The 18,710-nt window shown below is 33.5% G+C and overlaps 4 protein-coding genes and 1 long non-coding RNA gene across 8 annotated transcripts; 3 read left to right on the forward strand and 2 right to left on the reverse strand.

The window, feature by feature from the left end:
- Nucleotides 1–2,069: 2,069 nt before the first annotated feature.
- Nucleotides 2,070–8,080, reverse strand: LOC100740636 (ubiquitin carboxyl-terminal hydrolase calypso). Of its 2 annotated transcripts, none has more exons than XM_024371843.2 (8): nucleotides 7,811–8,080; nucleotides 7,309–7,523; nucleotides 6,455–7,215; nucleotides 6,228–6,361; nucleotides 4,381–4,485; nucleotides 3,967–4,286; nucleotides 3,732–3,880; nucleotides 2,070–3,666 (listed from the first exon to the last, which is right to left on the reverse strand). In XM_024371843.2, the coding sequence occupies exons 1-8, from the start codon at nucleotides 7,866–7,868 to the stop codon at nucleotides 3,588–3,590; spliced, it is 1,821 nt and encodes a 606-aa protein (XP_024227611.1). In that variant the 5' UTR covers nucleotides 7,869–8,080; the 3' UTR covers nucleotides 2,070–3,587. The 2 variants fall into 2 exon arrangements, with proteins under 2 accessions (XP_024227611.1, XP_024227612.1); XM_024371844.2 differs by having other exon boundaries at nucleotides 3,967–4,283; nucleotides 7,811–8,079.
- LOC105681802 lies at nucleotides 4,599–6,433 on the forward strand. The gene is made up of 2 exons (XM_012393011.3): nucleotides 4,599–4,944; nucleotides 5,023–6,433. The coding sequence occupies exons 1-2, from the start codon at nucleotides 4,777–4,779 to the stop codon at nucleotides 6,202–6,204; spliced, it is 1,350 nt and encodes a 449-aa protein (XP_012248434.1). The 5' UTR covers nucleotides 4,599–4,776; the 3' UTR covers nucleotides 6,205–6,433.
- A 1,959-nt stretch (nucleotides 8,081–10,039) lies between the features above and the next one.
- On the forward strand, nucleotides 10,040–12,062 carry LOC100740879 (chitinase domain-containing protein 1). 2 transcript variants are annotated; one of them, XM_024371846.2, is made up of 7 exons: nucleotides 10,040–10,330; nucleotides 10,408–10,554; nucleotides 10,687–10,867; nucleotides 10,952–11,061; nucleotides 11,134–11,288; nucleotides 11,413–11,742; nucleotides 11,812–12,062. In XM_024371846.2, the coding sequence occupies exons 1-7, from the start codon at nucleotides 10,214–10,216 to the stop codon at nucleotides 11,963–11,965; spliced, it is 1,194 nt and encodes a 397-aa protein (XP_024227614.1). In that variant the 5' UTR covers nucleotides 10,040–10,213; the 3' UTR covers nucleotides 11,966–12,062. The 2 variants fall into 2 exon arrangements, with proteins under 2 accessions (XP_024227614.1, XP_003494361.1); XM_003494313.4 differs by having other exon boundaries at nucleotides 11,824–12,062.
- On the reverse strand, nucleotides 11,943–15,471 carry LOC100740757 (estradiol 17-beta-dehydrogenase 11). 2 transcript variants are annotated; one of them, XM_003494312.4, is made up of 8 exons: nucleotides 15,294–15,471; nucleotides 13,303–13,547; nucleotides 13,107–13,231; nucleotides 12,921–13,031; nucleotides 12,689–12,850; nucleotides 12,535–12,617; nucleotides 12,347–12,463; nucleotides 11,943–12,271 (listed from the first exon to the last, which is right to left on the reverse strand). In XM_003494312.4, exons 2-8 carry the CDS (start codon nucleotides 13,538–13,540, stop codon nucleotides 12,124–12,126), a joined length of 984 nt encoding a protein of 327 aa, XP_003494360.1. In that variant the 5' UTR covers nucleotides 13,541–13,547; nucleotides 15,294–15,471; the 3' UTR covers nucleotides 11,943–12,123. The 2 variants fall into 2 exon arrangements, with proteins under 2 accessions (XP_003494360.1, XP_033180174.1); XM_033324283.1 differs by lacking the exon at nucleotides 15,294–15,471 and having other exon boundaries at nucleotides 13,303–13,879.
- A 1,466-nt stretch (nucleotides 15,472–16,937) lies between these two features.
- LOC117152447 lies at nucleotides 16,938–17,450 on the forward strand. Its single transcript, XR_004462830.1, has 2 exons — nucleotides 16,938–17,040; nucleotides 17,336–17,450. It is a non-coding gene; the product is annotated as an uncharacterized LOC117152447 (long non-coding RNA).
- The last annotated feature ends 1,260 nt before the right edge of the window (nucleotides 17,451–18,710 follow it).

The following is an 18,710-nucleotide window of genomic DNA, read 5'->3' on the forward strand; positions in this document are numbered from 1 at the left end:
TTTATTGGTGTTCGAACGTGTGGCTTCGATTCCAGGTTTATTTGTCTCTGTCTGACGATTCTTCTGTCGTCCTCGTTCAAATCTCGCACCAACACGTTGCTTAATGTCTTCTCCTTGAAATTCAACCTTGCCAGTCGGTACGCAAATAACGCCAATTCCCATCCCGTGCAAGTCAATTGCGCCTCGAAAACATCGATCGCTTTTCCAGTACATAGCAGAGAACCTTCATCCTTTTACCGATCGCGTTACCTCGTCAACGTTCTTTTTTTTTCCTTTTTTTTTGCATCTTGTCTAAGATCATCCCCTGTCTTCTTCTTCTTCTTCTTCTTCCTTCTTCCTCTTCTTTTTCTTTATAAATATACATTCGTTATTAGCGATTAACGTGACCACATATGTATATATGTACGTATAAACGAGCAGGAGTGCGTGTGTACGTTCCAGATTTGTTTTCTATTCGCTGGTGCTTCGTGCAACCGTTAAAAACAATTTGCACGAGAAGCGAAAGTCGAGCAGAAAACAAGACGCCAACTGGTTGTTTTACGAGTCTTTTTTTGCTTATCACTTTTTTCTTTTTTTTCTCTCTTTTTTCCTCTAATCGAAGGAACGATGGATCACGGGATTTATCATGTACCGGGAATCACGCGGTATTCAAAGTATTAAGCGAGCCTATAGGTGTTACGTAATGTATACATAGTGCACATATGCAAGGAATATACATATATACATATACATATGATATATACATATATTTTTTTTCTTCAAATTAACGTATTTTTCGATATCGTGAGAGTATAAGACGAATGGTCTCTGTGTGTGTCTGTACGCGCGCATCTATACGTATGCGCGCAACGCTTTGGTGTTACACGTAAAGAAAGAGCGTAACACGATTCTTTATTTGATCTATTACCGCACCGAAGAAATCGTGTCCGCCGGAAAGAAGAGGAAGCTGTAGAGAACGCGCGCTAATCGGAGGAACTTTTCTTTTCGAAATTTCTAGCGAACGCCGGAAGCGTCGATCGAACGCGTCATTCATCGTTACGATTCGAACGACGATGAAACTCAAAGCGATAGAGTGACTCAACGATGGCAACCGATTCGTTGTCCCGATGTTTCCGTTACTATTTATTAAAGGCAAAGAGAGGAAGATTATTCTCGAATCGTTCGATCCACTCGTTCGTTGACGCCTCCCGCTGTACGTCAGTATGATAAGCCACGAAACGTTAATCTGAAGCTACTACATTTTTAGAAAAAACGAACCTTTATTTATCATGAATCGTCTGCTTATACGCCACGTGAGCCACGTGAAAAATTAGTATTTCGACCAGAGGAAGATGAATGCAGCATTAAGAATATAAAGAATCTAAATGAAGAACGCGATACATAATTTCTGGTGTTTCTCTGTCGAAAATACTATTTTTACATGGTTTCGTCTATGTCATGGAAAACAAAAATTATTGCTTCGAAGTTTTGAGATGAATAAACAATACAGCGTGTTACTTATTTACTATTTGGTTGCGGCGATCGCGCTACTTTCTGTGACGTTTATGATGTCGGAGAAATGATCACGGACTGGAGGCTCAAAATTACGATAGCTCGATCATATTTGAACACATCTCTGAGCAGATCGAACGTGTTATAGGTCTGCGGCATATGCGTGTTTCTTAAGGTTTTCTAAGACACATCACAAGACTGTATTAATCGTAATCGGCGTAATTCGCGGAAGGATCTCGTATCTGTATTCTTCCTCATGCTTCTATGCTCCCCTTTACCCTACTTTCTCTCCTTTCACTTCGTTTGTATTTTTTATCTTCCTCGCGTGAATTTTCTATATTTTATACGGCATGTTTGTATTATTATTGTTGATAATTTTCTGCGAACGATCGCCGACAACGATACTCGATGAATTAGTTTTTCCTTTTTGCTGCCGCCGCTCAAACGTTTCACAGTTTTGCTCAGAGTAAAAGGGAGTCGAGTAGTGAGACGAGTTGTGTAAGATTTAATATTTCTTTTATCAATTGTCGGAAAAATGTGCTCATTTATAACGTATCGATGTAAATATAATTTCTTTCTCTTCTTTTCTCCTTTTTCTTAATTCGTTATCGAGGTAAATGTAGAACACTCGGACCCAACGACTCGATAATCGCACACGATGTGCATCGTTTCGCAGTTGATTTAATGTAACATACCACGAGTGCCTATAATAACGAAGCTGTATGTTCTATCCCGCAGCCCACATTAAAATTGTAGATTTTCTAACAGCTCGAGGTTAAAAGCACGTTCATTGTGAGAGAGAGAGGGGGAGAGAGAGAGAGAGAGAGAGAGAGAGAGAGAGAGTGAAAGAAGTCGGTGTTTGGAAAAAATCAGGTATCCGTGTACTTTGTAAATAACGATTGTGTTAATTCGTGATCACGTTTGTGGTCACAGAGAGAATGCCACACGAACCGTGCGTATGTGGTGATCGTCGCAAAGTTTTTACTCACAAATTCCAAATAATCTTTTATCTCATGATTACTTGCCCACGAGAAAACATTACCTTCGAACACAGCGACCATGAATCGATATTTGTACATAATTGCACCTTTCTTTCTTTCTTTTCTTCTTTTGCCAAAAAGCACGCTACTCGTGCCGATGAAACTATGGCGCAAATATCGAAGGCGTTAACGAACATCGGCCGGAGAAGGAACTTCTAACTCACAACATTTCTGAACCATCGTGTCTCCCCTTATATATTTGCACTCTTGAAATAGCTTCTTTGAGGACGTTTCGAATACAGTTCCTATGCAGTTTACAGTATGGTAAAGCGACTTAGAGACTCGGTTGGCCATTGTCTACGATTAAACATGATTCCAAGTCGAATTTTGATCCTTCTTTCTCCGGCTGTACGGAGATATAAGTATTTAGATCTAAGTGACATATCCACAGCGTGTAGTGTACTTGTATATGAATACCGAAATAAATATTTTCAATGTTTTTGACAATATTTGTGACGACTTCCTTTGTCATCGCCCCTAATCTTCTTATTAAAATAGCGATTTATAAGAAACATAATACATGACACAAAATAAAGAACAGTGTTCGTATCTAAGAAACCATATATTTCTTATGAAACATAATAGATGCAGAGATAAAGATTACTGATACACACTGCAAAGAGTACGCAATAGGTTCATAGTATCTATAAACATAGTGTGACAGTAGAAACCGCGCATTAATATGAAAGAAATATAAAAAATATATCATAAAGTTAATTTGTACAGTTCTAAAGTATAATTGTCAATCGTGACAAAGATTGAAGTCCAAATGGAAAAAGTAGAATTATAATCAACACTGCTGTCGATCTACCATTGTCTAAAGAATATCTGCGTAAGAAAGTAAAAGAAGTACTGATAGTTCGGCGCTCTTAATGCTGCGTAAGTATTACGAAGAGTGAAACACAATCTCTATTTTTCTTCAACAATAGTATAATCTTTTTACATGCTTGTTTTGTCGTTTTGTCGTTTTGAAATTGTGTCCTTGCAACAATTTATTGACGATTCGATAGGTGGGATAACAGCTCCATTATTACCATTTCGATTCAATTACCACGATTATTTTCGTTTTTTACACTTTGTTCTACCTCGACGTCTGCGTGATGAGTTTGGACGAGTGTCGGTCTTCTTTGAAGATCTATAAATAATCCCTGTATTAAACAATCTGTCGCGCAAAATCGAAATCGTAATAAAATTCCTTACCTATGAACCCTATTCACTGATACGGAAGTGTGTTTCTTTAAAGTTAAATGTTGTTGGACCAATTCCGCTAATTTGCCTTGTTGAGCAAGCATCGAAAGGAAGGTACAGATAAATTCGTCGTAGTTATGTGTTCTACGACAATCGTCAATCTAAAACAAAGAACAAAGTACTCTTATATTATCTCGTGTTTTAAATTTTAAGCAAAACATAGATAGACGTTTTAAAGCGTATTTACCTTGTACTTGTTCCTCTTATCGTTTTCGTCTTTCAAGCTAGTCTCACAAATACTAATTTCGTGTTCTAAATTCTTCAATAATGCTAGAAGATCTTTGGGCGCGAACGTATGCGGTTCAAACAACTCCGGGTATTTCGTACATAATTTCGGATCGATTTTTTCAACCTTCTTTTCTTCGGTGACCGTGTCTCCGTTACTAGTCTTTACTCTGGCATGAGGTATTCTAACTTCTCCCGACAAGCAGACCTTCTTATGTAAGTGCCCGCTGTCGGAAACTAATCTTTTTCCATTTATATTAATGTTCCCAAGAGAACGACCTACTTATGGATATAGATTTCATGTATTGTTACCATACAGTATAAGAAGACACCACACTAACAAGACATAATGAAACAGTAGGCTCTATATACGTACTTAAACCTGCCTCATTCTTTTCATCCCCAGATACTCTAATTACAACAAACTTTTTGAAATCTTTCGTCGACGTTGGACTGCTCTGACCAGAATTCCATCCCCATGCTATAAATCAAAGCTTCATATATAATAAATAAACTAATTTATTTACCACAAAGAAGTAGCTGTTTCAGTCTTATTACATGAAAGCAATGCTGTTATAACATTTTTCCTACTTGCGATCGTATAACGATAAACAGTACGAAAACGTTCAGAAAGGATAGGTCGAATAACGGTACCTCAAAGATGTCAAAGCAGACGAAATACGGGGGAATGTGCGAAAGTCAAATAATACCACCTACCAAACTAAAAGAATTTTAGTCTTCTATACAACAGCACGCGCGACAGTACAACGAAATGAAACTGGTAGCTTTTATTTTTTATTCTATTCTAATCGTGATCGAGTCATCGAAGTGTCCAGAATCGAAGAAACCACATTCCACTAGTTGCACCGTATTTTACAATTGCGTAAATTTGCCTGGTGGCGGTTACGTTTGGGTGCCCAGTAAATGTACCGAGGGCTTGGTAAGATCATTACGTCAATATAGTTAACAGGAACGTGCCTACGATTTTCAGAAATTTGTAACATTTTTCTATCGTTAGATATTCCAGCCGTACTTAAGAATATGTGTTCTTCCTGGCGATTCTTGGGAATGCGACACATTATCGACAGAATCGTCTGTTATAACAAACAGATACGATATCCCTGAATTGATCGATCCAAACGAAACAAGTTATGTTGGATTAACAGAAGATCCATGGAATCTTTCTGAACTTATCGATTCCTCATATACTACTGATAGCATCCCTGATTATTCTGATCAAGAAACGGTGACTCCATATCCTTTGATTGAATTTGCAGAAATAATGGAACACGAATCAAACGTGGACAATGCTTCCGAAATTAATGATAAAGAGAAGAATGGTCATTTACAAACACAAGATGATAAGAGATACTATTCAATGTTGAATCAATTAATACATCATCTGTTACTTTACAAAAAAATTACTATTCCACTGGAACTTTTAGCATCATCTACATCATCATCATCTACGCCTTCTAGACTTGTTACAAACCTACCATTAAACAATTATCTTGTACAAAACTATATTCAACAAAACAATAATTTACAAAATACTATTATAACTGGTATGAAATTGCATAACGCAACGGAAAGTAGTACAACTTTAAAAAATAATGTTAATGATACAGTATTAAATACGAAATATTCGTCGGTATTTGATAACGTGAAGAATGAAAACACTATAATCCTAATTACCGATAAATTGGGGAACAAGCAATATTTGACTATTGAAAGATATAAATCATTGGCTTATCAATTGAATCAACAATATGTTCAGTTTATTCCGTGTATAAAAAATATTCGAATGCCAAATATTACTAACTGCGCTAAGTATTATGCATGTGAACCTGAAATGGCTTCTGTAATAGAATATTCATGTCCTTTGTTCACAGCATTTAATACATATGCGAGAACATGTGACACAGAAAGTTATAATAAATGTATAGAAAATAAAAATAAGGGAAGTACAAATTCAACTGGAAGTACAGATAACATAATTAAAATAAATGTACCAAATAAAAATATATGTACCGAACATGGAAAAACAAAAGATATCACATCTGATTCGCATTACTATATTTGTTATTCTGCTTCAGATAATTCACAAATCAAATCTATAAGAATGACATGTCCAAATGACTTAATATTTTGTCAAACTAAGAAAGTTTGTACAATAAAAAGTCTCTGTAAGACAACATAAAATAGGAATATCTTTTTACTTACCTTGCGTTGGAGAATTAAATGCGGATCCAATCTCAGAAGATGTATCAGTACTGGAGGAGCTGTGTGCTGGTGAAGTTTGGATTCTGAGAGGCGTAGCATAATCCAGTGCACACATTACTACTTTTTCCATACCACTGAAACGTTTATGTATATATTATACTATAACTTTGCTTGAAAAATAAACTACTTCGTAAATATGAACGTTATTTAGTTTAGTTTTTGCCTACTTTGATTCAGTCTTTCCGGAAGTTATGCTTGAAGCTGGTTCTTCGGTATCTATAGTAGAATCACTACTTCTTTCAACTGTAATAGCTGGTGCTGATGTAGTTTCATCAATCTCTGATTTATTAGACAAGCCATTTTCCTCTTCAGGTTTGTTCTTTTTCTCGTATGACTTATCCGATTTCTCGGTATCATTCGAATTTTTCTCTGTCCCATCTTGATGACTTAGTTTAACAAGTTGTTGCAATGCCTCTAGTACTATCTGTCTATTAGTTTTCAACATAGTTAATTTATGTGAAATAGCAAGTCTTCTATCAGGAACAACAGCCATTAAGTTAAATCTTATATCTTGCAATTGTTCCCCTGTTGCCATTCCCAAACGATCGGTAATTACTCTTCTAAATTGTTCAGTCCACTCTTCGTGTTCTTTCCATGGACCGTGATCCATAGGGTATGGTTTTAAACCATCCAACTCAAATAATCTACCATTAATTGGTACATAACTAACAAAATGAAAAGCTTCTCCAGTAAACCTACCAGTTGAGACTCCAGTATTTTTATCTTGCCGTCTTTTGGCTTGTGGCATTGCATGAGAATTATGAGCGCAAGCCAATTCAGGTGTGTTACCAATTGCCCATCCTTTATTTTCTGGACACATACCGGATGTATGCATCTTCAACCTGGATAAAGTTGTACCCAAATGAATATTTGGACAATTGAGTAATACAGAGAGTAGTGCATGTGTTGCACAACTGTTGGGCACAACCTATAAAACGATAGGTTACTCAAAAACAGATTCTTGCATGTAAATACTATATGTAGTATTACATATAAAGTATTTGTATAAAAATTATAGCACCTGTTGTGCAAAAAATATATTGTTAACAATTTCTTCATCTTTCACAAAACTTTCATCTTGTTCTACAACTTTACGTCTGGACCTCCTTTCTTCTATCCAACGAAATAGAAATATGAAACCATACACTGGACCTTCCAACGATTTTTGTAGATCATATATTTCTTCTACTTGTACACCTTTTACTCCAAAATCCTCCAATAGCAATGTAAATAAACCTAATAATATAAAATACATATCGATATAAATCTTTTAAATATACTATAACTTAAATGTCATAGAAGAACAGAAATGCTTTTCCATTGACTACAATAAAGTTAAAACACAATATAGATACAGTGACGGCATATAAATGTATTAAAATAAAACCAAATTGTTTCAACTAACATTTTCTTATGTAATGTACATCCATTTTTATATTTATATTATATTTTAATAATGCATACAGATAATTTAATGATAATAGTTATTAAAATAACATACTCTTGAGGCTATTATTTTATACCTGGGTCACTTTCCAATTCTAGCCAACCTTCCGTTAATCGATTTATATCAACCGGCATTCTGTGTTAAGTTTCAAGTTTAACATTTAAAAGAATTTTACATCCTTTTAGAAATTTTATTACACTGTGACAATTAAAGGCGCCATATTACATCAAAATACATATCATGTGGTCACGTGGTAAAAAAAAGGCTTAAAAATGTATCAAAGCAGCAATTTCCAATCATCTATATTTGTTTACTTATTGTACATTGGATAACCATCCGATTAAAACCTATTCCTATTTAACGAAAAAAATAGCTGTAATAACTAACGAGAATAATAACTATATATTAAAGTTTACATAAAATGAATTAATCCAATTAAAAACAAGATTTAATCCGATTAATGCAAATTTTATATCAATACATAATTCTGTATCTACTGATTAATTTTGTATTATATGTATTTATCTTTATGCATTAATCTAGTAACAAAAATATCATTTTATTCAAACCTGCTCAAGCTAACATATATGTACATATGTATACACATGATTATGTGCATGCAGATTCACAGTAGCGCATTCTATCATTCTATCATTCTATTAACAATATCAGCAGAAAGGAAATGAAAGTGCTCGCGCTTATGGTTCCGACTGTTACCAGATTAGTGCTGCCCTCAGCGACCAAGCGCTGAATGAGTTCCACCTTAGCATATACAAGAACCTATTTAGTTCCACGTTACACAAGTCTATTGCATTGTAAGGAATTCATTGTAATTACATTCTATGAAAAAGTTCATACTTTTCTATCCGAGATAGGTAACAGCGATAATTGAACTTAGCTGTCTCAAAAAGAGGAATTCTTTATCACATTTTTTTAGAGAAGAGAAGAAAATCTTTCACACAACACATAATGAATCACTGAAATGACGCAGTAATTTTAATATATTCTCTGCCCCTTTGACTGCGGCAGACTTTGAGACATACCAGCCGTACCATAGGGTAGGAAATCAGGCACGACGGACACCGAGAACGGTAAAACTTTTCGTTAGGCGTGCATTTCTGAGAAAGTATGTTCATGTAATCAAAACACAGAATTTCACTACATTAAAATAATATTATTTGTTTCTTTGTATTCTGAATTCAATTGTTAGTGTATATACTACAAATTTAACATTAACATTAAGCTTTTTTAACAATATATTTAATGATCCAGTAAAGTGTGACACAATTTGTAACATGGGTAAATATATAATCCTATATCATATTTCATGCATTTGTAATGTGTCGCACTTCTTCCATTATGTTTTCTACACACTACACATTTGTGCCTTATGTTTTTCCGAATTGCTGCATTTTTTAAGTATGGGAACGAAAAATGCCTTTGTGTCAAACGAAAAGGCTCACTATCAGTACTTCTACTTTCTGATGTACATTCATGCATTCTACCTGAGTTGTATTTTTGTAAAATTTGTTTCATTAAATATAAATGAAATTCACTAAAATATGAGTTTCTTGCAATTACATAGTTGTATAAGATAAATGTATTATGCACAGTTAATATAGTACTAACGGAATGTGTAATTGCTGAATTAACATTTAATTACGTCTGATTGAAATAAGATCTGCCGGAATTATGATCGATAAAATTTTCCGAGCGCCTATAGGCGCCTTTCGTGTCAGTAAACCGATCTTGGTTAAGCACCTGTAGGTGCTTACAGTACCATAAGAGCAATATTTTTAAGCGCCTTTAGGCGCCAATAGTAGTCAAAGGGCTATACACAATATAACTTTTTAGCTTTAACATTAGATTTATTTTCCTTGCAATAATGTTTTTGTTATAATGAAATCTAAATTTCATTTTAATAATAATTTCAACAGTTAATAGGCTGCGAATAATATGTGACATGGTGTATCTGCTTTGCACGTGTGTTTGTTTACAAAAATAATAAAAATAGAAAAGTAAATTAATTGCAGACAAGATTTGACATCCTGGCTAATTTACGATCCACGACTTTGATACATCTTACTTTTTTTAAAAAGTAAAACTTATTAATTCTTCTAATCTTAATCTAAGTTAAAATTTTATATATATTAAGATTGGAAACTTAATACAGAAATGCTTAAAATAGATTGCTTACGAGCAACACCTCTGCTTTCAAAGTACCCAGCGACTGCCTTTTGTTTACATGCTTACATTAAAACAATGCTCTCTGATGCTAGCATCGAACAACTTCAACACTTGGCTGAGTGGTGCAGCACATGTACTGTAGAACAACTAGAACAATATGCGTGAGCACTCTCATTTCTCCACGGATGTCAGTATGAGCAAAATAATTTAAATGATGTTCTATGTATCATTCACGTATTCTAAGTAGAAATAATTTATGTTCTTAATAAGTTCATGCTAAAATATAATTATTATGAATGTTTTTACATTAATAATTAGCGTATTGTTATTTATTGAATTATCAAATTGTACGTTGTCACCACCCAAAGATAGAAATAACAAGAAAAGTAAAGGAAAAATTGAAATTAAGGTAGAGAAAAAAATATTATAAGAATTTTACGGACTGTGTATTTGTGATCTAATTTTATACATATTGGCATTGTACAGAAAGGTCCCGTGGGACAAGATGTATTTAGTCGAATCTTAGTGGTAAAAAACCCTAAGACACATGATATTATTCGAGAATCGGGATTTTATTTTTCTAATACAACTCGTAGACGATTCACAGGAGAAGTTTTAGGATATATTACACCGGTAAGTTTGTTAATTTTTGTGGTACAGGTATAATATACTTTATATGTAAATTTTAATAATAGATTTTGACAATACATAAAATAAGTGTATCGATGAAAATATGTGTTTTCCTTATATATGTGTTTTCCTTAGTGGAATAATAATGGAATTGAGGTTTCCAAAATATTTCATGGAAAATTTACAATGATATCACCAGTATGGTTGGCATTTCCAGAAGGCAACGCATCGACATATAAATTATCAACCCATGATGTTCAGAAGAAATGGCTGAAGGAAATGAAAGCAACAAATAATGAAAATCATCATGTAAAAAGTATGCCAACTTTCCAATATAATATATAATCCACGCTTCTTTTAAATAAACATACATATGTAAATTCATAATTATATTTTATAGTTTTACCAAGAGTATTGTTTGAACATTGGTCAGTCAGTGGTATTGTTGGATTATATAGTGATACGCATAAACAAACTACACTAATTTCAGCACTTGTGGATACAGCGAAGGTACCCATAAAAACATATATGTTACATTAAATGTTATCGGTAACGTGTAACAGTTATGGTACAATGTCTCAGAATTTCCACTTTGACGGGTACGTATTGGAGATATGGAACCAGTTTGTATTAACAGGTGTAGATACACAGATTGTTGTAGCATTGATCCAGTTTATTGCTCATCAATTGAAGAACAATAATTTGGATACAATTTTAGCAGTGCCACCTTCAAGAGGGTAACTCCTGTTATATTACGCTTATTATAAGCAGATTATAGAATATTTAAATTCAAAAGCCACAAGACATTATAGAAAAGAATATCACGACACTGTATATGTTATTTATTGTTCAATTTTTCAGCCCAAATGTGCAATTATTTAACAAAGATCAATTTGATCAATTATCGCCATATTTAAAAGCATTCTCTTTAATGACTTATGACTATTCAAGTATTCAACGACCTGGTCCTAATAGCCCACTTGATTGGGCGAGGGAATGTGTAGAATTATTAGTACCTGAGAGGGGCCCTAAAAGGGCTCAAATATTGTTAGGTCTTAATCTATATGGATACAATTACACACCTGAAGGTGGGGGAGCCATCCTGGGTTCAGATTACCTGAAAATTCTCGAATCCTTTAAGGGGAAAATTCAATGGGACGATAACAGCAAAGAACACTTTTTTGAATCAAAGTAAGATATAGGATCATAAGAGAATTTATAGTTCAGGTGAAACTGATTCGGTATAGGATAAAATTTAGGGATGTATTTCAGGTCATCAGGGGGCAGTGGAATTATCTTTTATCCCACATTATATTCTATTTTACATCGACTGGATCTTGCAGCAGAGTTGGGTACAGGTATATCTATATGGGAACTTGGTCAGGGGTTACATTATTTTTACGATTTATTGTGAACTTGTTTTACATTATATTATAAATATACGTGACATTTAAAAACTAAAGAAAGTCACCGAAAATAATTTACAAATAAATATTCAGACTTGGTATTAATGAATGAAATTCATGTCATGCTAATCTCTACTTAACACAAATACGGTTGAATTTCTATATATTAATGTACAGTTTCTTTGAGCATTATCGCAACGTTATTGTTATTCTTCAATGCTTGTATTTCCCCCCTTCCTTTGAACATCATCATAGACTGTGGTCCTTGTATGATATGATACATTAATGCCCAGCATAATTTTGCTGGCAATAAGCTTTTAAATAAATAATATTATAATCAATTTTTTATACAAGTTTAGTTAGGTATAGAGAAAATTCGAACGATTTACCATTTCAGTGGCAGGAGGTATCTAACTGATCCAGGTAATACAATGATTACTTGATTTAATAATATTCCAGATACAACTTCTTGCGCAACATACTCAGGTTCTAACATTGGCATCAGTCTATAAATTATAAATTTATTATAGATTTATTAAATCATAAAAGTTACGGTTTTATGGAGCCTATTGCATACCTTGGCTTTACCCCGTGAAACATACCCGTATTTATAAAATAGGGGCAAACTAAAGTGGTGTGAATTCCGTCGTACTCGTGAGCCTAAGAACATCGCAAAATACTTATTTATAAAAGAGACTAACAAAGGATAATTATAAGACAAGTCTTCTTACTTTTAGTTCAGTGAAGAGACTCTCATGGTAACCGATAGCCGCAAATTTAGTCGCCGAATAATCAGTACAATTATAGGTCCCTAGAAGTCCTGCCACGCTTGCTACAGTTACAATATGACCGTGATTATTTTTCATCATATCCCTCATGAATGCTTTGGTAATCTGTTGAATGTAAATATTGTTTGAAATGGCTTTATTCATTTTTAATTTAGCATCGTTCATTTTAACTTACCCAATAGTGGGATAGAATGTTCACTTTGTAAGTACGTATAATCTCGTCATCTGGTAATTCCCAAAGCGTTTTTCCATATACGTAACCTGCATTATTTATTAATAATGTTACCTAAATATCAAATCATGATAGATAAATTATAATTTATTGTTTATTATTTATTATTTATTTAGCAATTTTACTTACCGAGCCAACTTCGATCTGCACTATCTTTGCCATTCTGTAAACTTCTTCCCTACTGGTGATGTCGCAATAGTAACCCCAACATTTTCCTCCACTGCGTCTAATCTCTTGGACTGTATCCTTAAGTCCTGAACGTTCATGAAGACATAAATAATTAATATTTTTCTCTTTTTTAATATTAAAGAATATTACGACTTACCAGTTTTATTAATATCCCAGATAACAACGTGTGCTCCAAGATTTGCCAGTTTAATTGCAATCAATCGTCCAATTCCTCCCGCACCTCCCGTTATTAGGGCGATCTCACCTTTCACAGACTTCACGCGATAACGTCGCGGAATAAACGTCAAAATAATAGCTTCGCTTATGTAAATAATCGCCATCCCCGTAAAAAGTAGAAGATCGTATATTACGATGGTCCATTCCGGTAGCTGCATTTATATTCTTGAACCACAAGAGATATTGCTAATTTAATCCTGTAGTCTTCAAATTTTAATGCTTTTGTTTTAACAAACGAAAAGATGTTCAATGCTTTAAAGGAAAGATTGAAACGAAAAATTCGAAGGGGCTGTGGCAATATGCAGGTAGTTGCATTTTTCGATAATTTGACTGAACCAATAGAAGCCAACTCAAAATCAGTCAGAATCAAGTTATTTTTTAAACGTGCTATAAATTGATAGTCAATTAATATTCGTAGTAACAAACTTTTGCATTTTTGAATATGAAACCTATACTATCTTTCTTTCGCTTCCAATAAATAATATTGAATATCACGGCTGCTTCCTTATTATTGAAAATTCTTCACCTGTTAACGATACAAAAAAAAAAAAAAAAATACGATTGGACTGAAATTGTCTAAAAAAAAAAAAAAAAAAAAAAAAACAGAGTGGGACTAAATCCATTATAGGAAACAAATCAAAATTATTGAAGAATCTGTTTTTCCATGCATATAAATCGGAATGCTTTAGAAAGTAATTACATTACCCAAACTGGACATTCACCAAAAAATTACGACACAAAGTATGCAATGTTTCTTCATTCCCCGGATCTAAATAGCTCTTTCAACATTAATTGCAGTTCACGCTACGTATTCAAGTCTTATTGCTTCTATGATTCACCTTTTTCCAAAGTATTGCGTGTTCGCTTTTTAACCACCGTTGGACGCTCAATAAAGGACCGATTCTTTTGCTTATTCTCCGCTTCTATGAGAAGTAGAAATTGCTGGTTTAATAAGATTCAATAATGGATAGAAATGCGCATTACGGTATTCCTACGCGAGTAGTGGAAGCAAGCCGATTTGCGGTTACTGGTGTTGTTAACTCCGGTCAATGCACCAACCGCGCGAGCAAACGCTTCCTTAACGGGGACCAAGCAAGGATGTATCATTTATACAATTTATTCTATGATCGTCGGACACTTCTGGTTGAATATTTATCGGATTGATTATTCGCAGAGAGGAATCATTTTGCCTGAGTCGTGAATATAAAAAGTGCATCAAACGATTGGCTTCCTGCATTTCCGGTTCTTTTTCTCTTCTTTCTTTTATATCAATTTTAATTTATAAAATTGATGTTATGTTACAATTGAAAAATTTTGTTTGCATGTTTGGATGATTTTGTACGAATGAAAGGTAGCAAAGCTTCGATTCTCTGTTATTGTTAATTTAAAAAAAGGTTTATTTCGTGTGGCGGCGTTGAAACCGTTACTATTTGATCAAATCTACGGTTGACTAACTGGGAAAAAGCTAACTTTGACGAATATGGAAACTTAAGTGTAAGAAATATACGTATACATATTAGGAAACATTGAGAAAAGAAACACGCAACTTTGGGCTTTTAGGATTTTGATTCGAACTTTAAGAGAATCAGTTAATTTAATTTTATATGATAAAATGAAAAATATCACTTATAGATTATAAACTACTACGTAAGTACGTTGTTTTTTAATAATTGTTACGTTTGTTAAGTTTGATTTTACACTCTTCTTTCCCAACACTTTTGATCGCCATTTTATCACGGAAGCAATTATTAGCTTTTTATCTATTTTAGTATAAAATTTATTTATATTTATTTTAGTCCATTTTATCTACAATAAAAAATGACTTTCCACTTTTCCACTATGTTACGGACGAATCGTTTAATTTAAAGTAACGCGCGAAACGGACTTTTGAAACGGTTACTATCTCTTTACCTTTTGAACACACTTTCTCAGATTGTTGCCTTTCTTAGATGCGAGAAACGGTGCAAAGATACGTGGATTCGAAAAATTATATTTTACTTTATCTATCCACCTCTGTGTCAATTGATCGACTGGTGTTCACTGACTAAATTGCAAGACCCGCGATGCTTTGCGTGACTTTAAACTGTGCTCAGTCACGTAGTCAGAAACCCTCTTGGAAGGTATTGTAAGAGTGTTTCTTTATTCCCCACCTACACAGTCCCCGTCCTCGTATCGTACCATTGCATTTAAATCACTGCTTTGACTACTGATTCACAGTTTTGTAAAGAAATATTTTTTAGATTTCTCTGTTGATGTGTTTATTCATATACCATATAATATATATACCATATATAATACCAATATACGTGGACTTTATTAAATATAAATACATACGATTTGTTGTGAAAATATGTAGTCCAAAAGATGAATTCAGACAGTGAAAAATCAGATAATAACGAAGGAAATGATGAGATTGAAGCTGAAGTAGCGCCAAAAGAACCCACTTCCTATACACTACTGGATTTACTATAGTATAGTATCTCACAAGATGAATATGCTATAGATCCCTAATACCGTAGAAAAAGCCTGCACTGGGTTTTATGGTGAAAGTTCCTCTCTCTTCCTGTCTTTTTATCTATCCTATCATTTTATACCGCGTTAGCACGCGGTTGACTGTATTGGCTATATGTGTATGTACATATATAGAGCATGAAGGGTATAGAAAGAAAATTGCAAAAATTGTAATCTCCATTTAGGAAAATGATGAACCAAGGGATTTGTTGTTACTCTTGCATACCTTCACATTCAATTCAATTGCAATGCTTAATTCCTTAATATAAATTTTTAATTCGTTGAAAAAATATTTAGATTCAAAGAGAATAGTTAAAGAAAGTAGTTATCCTAATTAATATCTTTTTCTTTATTTCTTGACATCGATATTATTATCGTTTATTTTGCAATGGTCTTCGTTAATATTTTGCCCTCTTTAGTTGAAATGTCCTATTTACCACACCTAAAGGAAACTTAAATTTTATCATTTTCTTTGTAACATCTTTTGATTTTTCTTCATTGAATTTAAAATATTTAATTATTATTTTATGACAGCGTAATATATTATGTGTAATATATAATTTTACTTAAAAGATAAAATACACGTGGAACTTGAAATATTTCAATGTACATATGTTGAAATCTGAAAAAATACCAGATAAGACATTTTAATTAAGGAAGGCAGTGTTGTCCCACCTGTCTCTATAGAAATAATTACTTGCTATATTTTTAATTTCAGTATTCCGAATTCTTCCCTCCTTTGCTACCATCAAGGTTGCAAGAGGACAATACATGTATTACGGGAAATTACCGGAGATCATTGATTTGCAATCCATCAGACTGTGTTATTCTTCTTCGGGTAGAAAGTTACGAGATTCAAGTGAATCTTCGAATTACGTGCATGAAATGTAGATGGAGCATTATAATACTCCAGCTTACACAATCGAAACGATTTATTTCGTTTTTCGACCACACACGTATGTACGCACACTGGAAAATGTATGTTCGTCTGTACTTGAAGATAATTCGCGTACATGTACTTACACGCGTGATTGTAATTCGAATTACAGAGAGAATCCAGTTCACACGAATGAGTTTCGTAGCATAAGCGTAGGAAGATAGCAAAACTTATCGAATGCCGGGTGAAAGGACGTCACTCCAGATCTAGGTCAGTAGTACTTCTTTCTACAAAAGACGAAAAAAGTAGAGAAATGGAAACGTTATTAACGATCCGTGCTTATAGAACACGAAGGAGGAAAAATTCCATAATTTACATTTTTTACACTTTTGACTCCTACTGTTTCAGGATACAAGATACTCTAAAACTATCATTTTCGATGCAAATCGCGTATCTCCTATTATCATATCGCTTGATTATTAAAATTTTGCTCTTTGAAAAAATACTTTCGTTAAAAAACCTTCGTCAGTTTCGATCATAGCAAGGGATAAATCACATGTTGCAGAGAAACAAGTGTGAAACAATGCCAGATCAGCGCTGCCATTTCATTACCCATGCAACCTGTTGATCCTCGTAATGAGTCGTACATGAATTAATGAATAAATGAAAGGTAAACAACACTACGAGCTATTGTACACGTTTATTGTTTCCTTTGGAGCAGACAGGACATACTAAATTTTCTTTTATCGCTTATGACGCTCAAGGATTGGCGCACGTGCGATGAAAACACGAATATGCCTCATAAAAGTAATCCTACAAAGCGTACTTCATAGTACGAAATGTAGCCTGTAATACCTATGTATTCTGAAAAAAGATAATGTTTTTTTGTTTTTTTTTATTGTTTTCTTTTCGAAAAATATTTGGTAATTTATAATTGTTTTACGAAATTAAACTTCATTACAAATTAAACCTACCAAGTTTCCGATACAGAAACGCCATCTATGGGCGAGTATCTCTATCTCAAATGTATCTACCGACGCGACGCAAACTCAAAGACTTGATAACCCTCTGTACAAAATATGTACTTACATGTGTATGTACATATGCAAATTGCTAAATTTCTAATCGATTTTTCAAAATTGACGGTACACTCATTTTAATATTTAAATTAAAGATGAAAATTCACAATCTACAAAATTAGTGTATTTAGATTATAAATCATTTAAATTATTCATACAATAGAATGCATATACAGTGAAATATATATAAAAACATACAGAGTCAAAAAGTGGTTCCAAAGTCCTAACATCTGTACGTTTTCATATTTGCCTATTTAGTAATTATCTAGAGAAGCAAACGACAACTTGGACAACGATTATCAAGATCCTTTCTACTCAAATATGTATCTCGAATGTTAACGGTTTCGCTCACTCCTAAAACATACTTTAGCTGTCTATTTGTTCCAAATTACAAAATAAAAATGGTGAGTATTTTACTATCTTTGTTTTCTACAAATAATCATTTCTTTTCTTAAAGAAATCTCAAAGTTAAAAAAAAAATTTTTTTTAATCGAATTGTGGTATTGTAATTACTTCATATCATCAGATATGGTATTTCAAGGAGTTAAGGTGGAATGTATCTGAACTAAGAAGATAAATGCCAAAAAGTTAATTGGTTTATTTTTAGATTACTAAAACGTGCTCAAAATAAGATAATAAAAATATGAGTAATATAATAATTATTATTAACGTCACGGGATTTGTTAAGAGTGGGCGGTTTTCTTGGAAAGATCATTACGAAAACTCGGTGCTAATGATCTTTTACTTCTTCCCTTCCCCACTCTTTAACGTCATAAAAATTTTTCGAGCGATCAACATCGTTAACAATCAATTATTGATTTAATGCGAAATGCTTGACAAGAACTTCCGAATTATTCGGAA

Source organism: Bombus impatiens, unplaced genomic scaffold (assembly GCF_000188095.3).
Source record: "Bombus impatiens unplaced genomic scaffold, BIMP_2.2 scf_2136, whole genome shotgun sequence".
Lineage (NCBI taxonomy): Eukaryota > Metazoa > Arthropoda > Insecta > Hymenoptera > Apidae > Bombus > Bombus impatiens.

Coding starts and splice junctions, on each gene's coding strand:
- LOC105681802 (XM_012393011.3), top strand. CDS start 4,777: ATGAAACTGGTAGCTTTTATTTTTTATTCTATTCTAATCGTGATCGAG. Junction 4,945..5,022: donor GTAAATGTACCGAGGGCTTG/GTAAGATCATTA, acceptor TTCTATCGTTAG/ATATTCCAGCCGTACTTAAG.
- LOC100740636 (XM_024371843.2), bottom strand. CDS start 7,868: ATGCCGGTTGATATAAATCGATTAACGGAAGGTTGGCTAGAATTGGAA. Junction 4,287..4,380: donor AAAGAATGAGGCAGGTTTAA/GTACGTATATAG, acceptor TATATCCATAAG/TAGGTCGTTCTCTTGGGAAC. Junction 3,667..3,731: donor TCAGTGAATAGGGTTCATAG/GTAAGGAATTTT, acceptor GATTATTTATAG/ATCTTCAAAGAAGACCGACA.
- LOC100740879 (XM_024371846.2), top strand. CDS start 10,214: ATGAATGTTTTTACATTAATAATTAGCGTATTGTTATTTATTGAATTA. Junction 10,868..10,951: donor TGAAAATCATCATGTAAAAA/GTATGCCAACTT, acceptor TATATTTTATAG/TTTTACCAAGAGTATTGTTT. Junction 11,062..11,133: donor CACTTGTGGATACAGCGAAG/GTACCCATAAAA, acceptor ACAATGTCTCAG/AATTTCCACTTTGACGGGTA.
- LOC100740757 (XM_003494312.4), bottom strand. CDS start 13,540: ATGCAGCTACCGGAATGGACCATCGTAATATACGATCTTCTACTTTTT. Junction 13,232..13,302: donor CTGGGATATTAATAAAACTG/GTAAGTCGTAAT, acceptor ATGAACGTTCAG/GACTTAAGGATACAGTCCAA. Junction 12,851..12,920: donor ACATTCTATCCCACTATTGG/GTAAGTTAAAAT, acceptor TACATTCAACAG/ATTACCAAAGCATTCATGAG.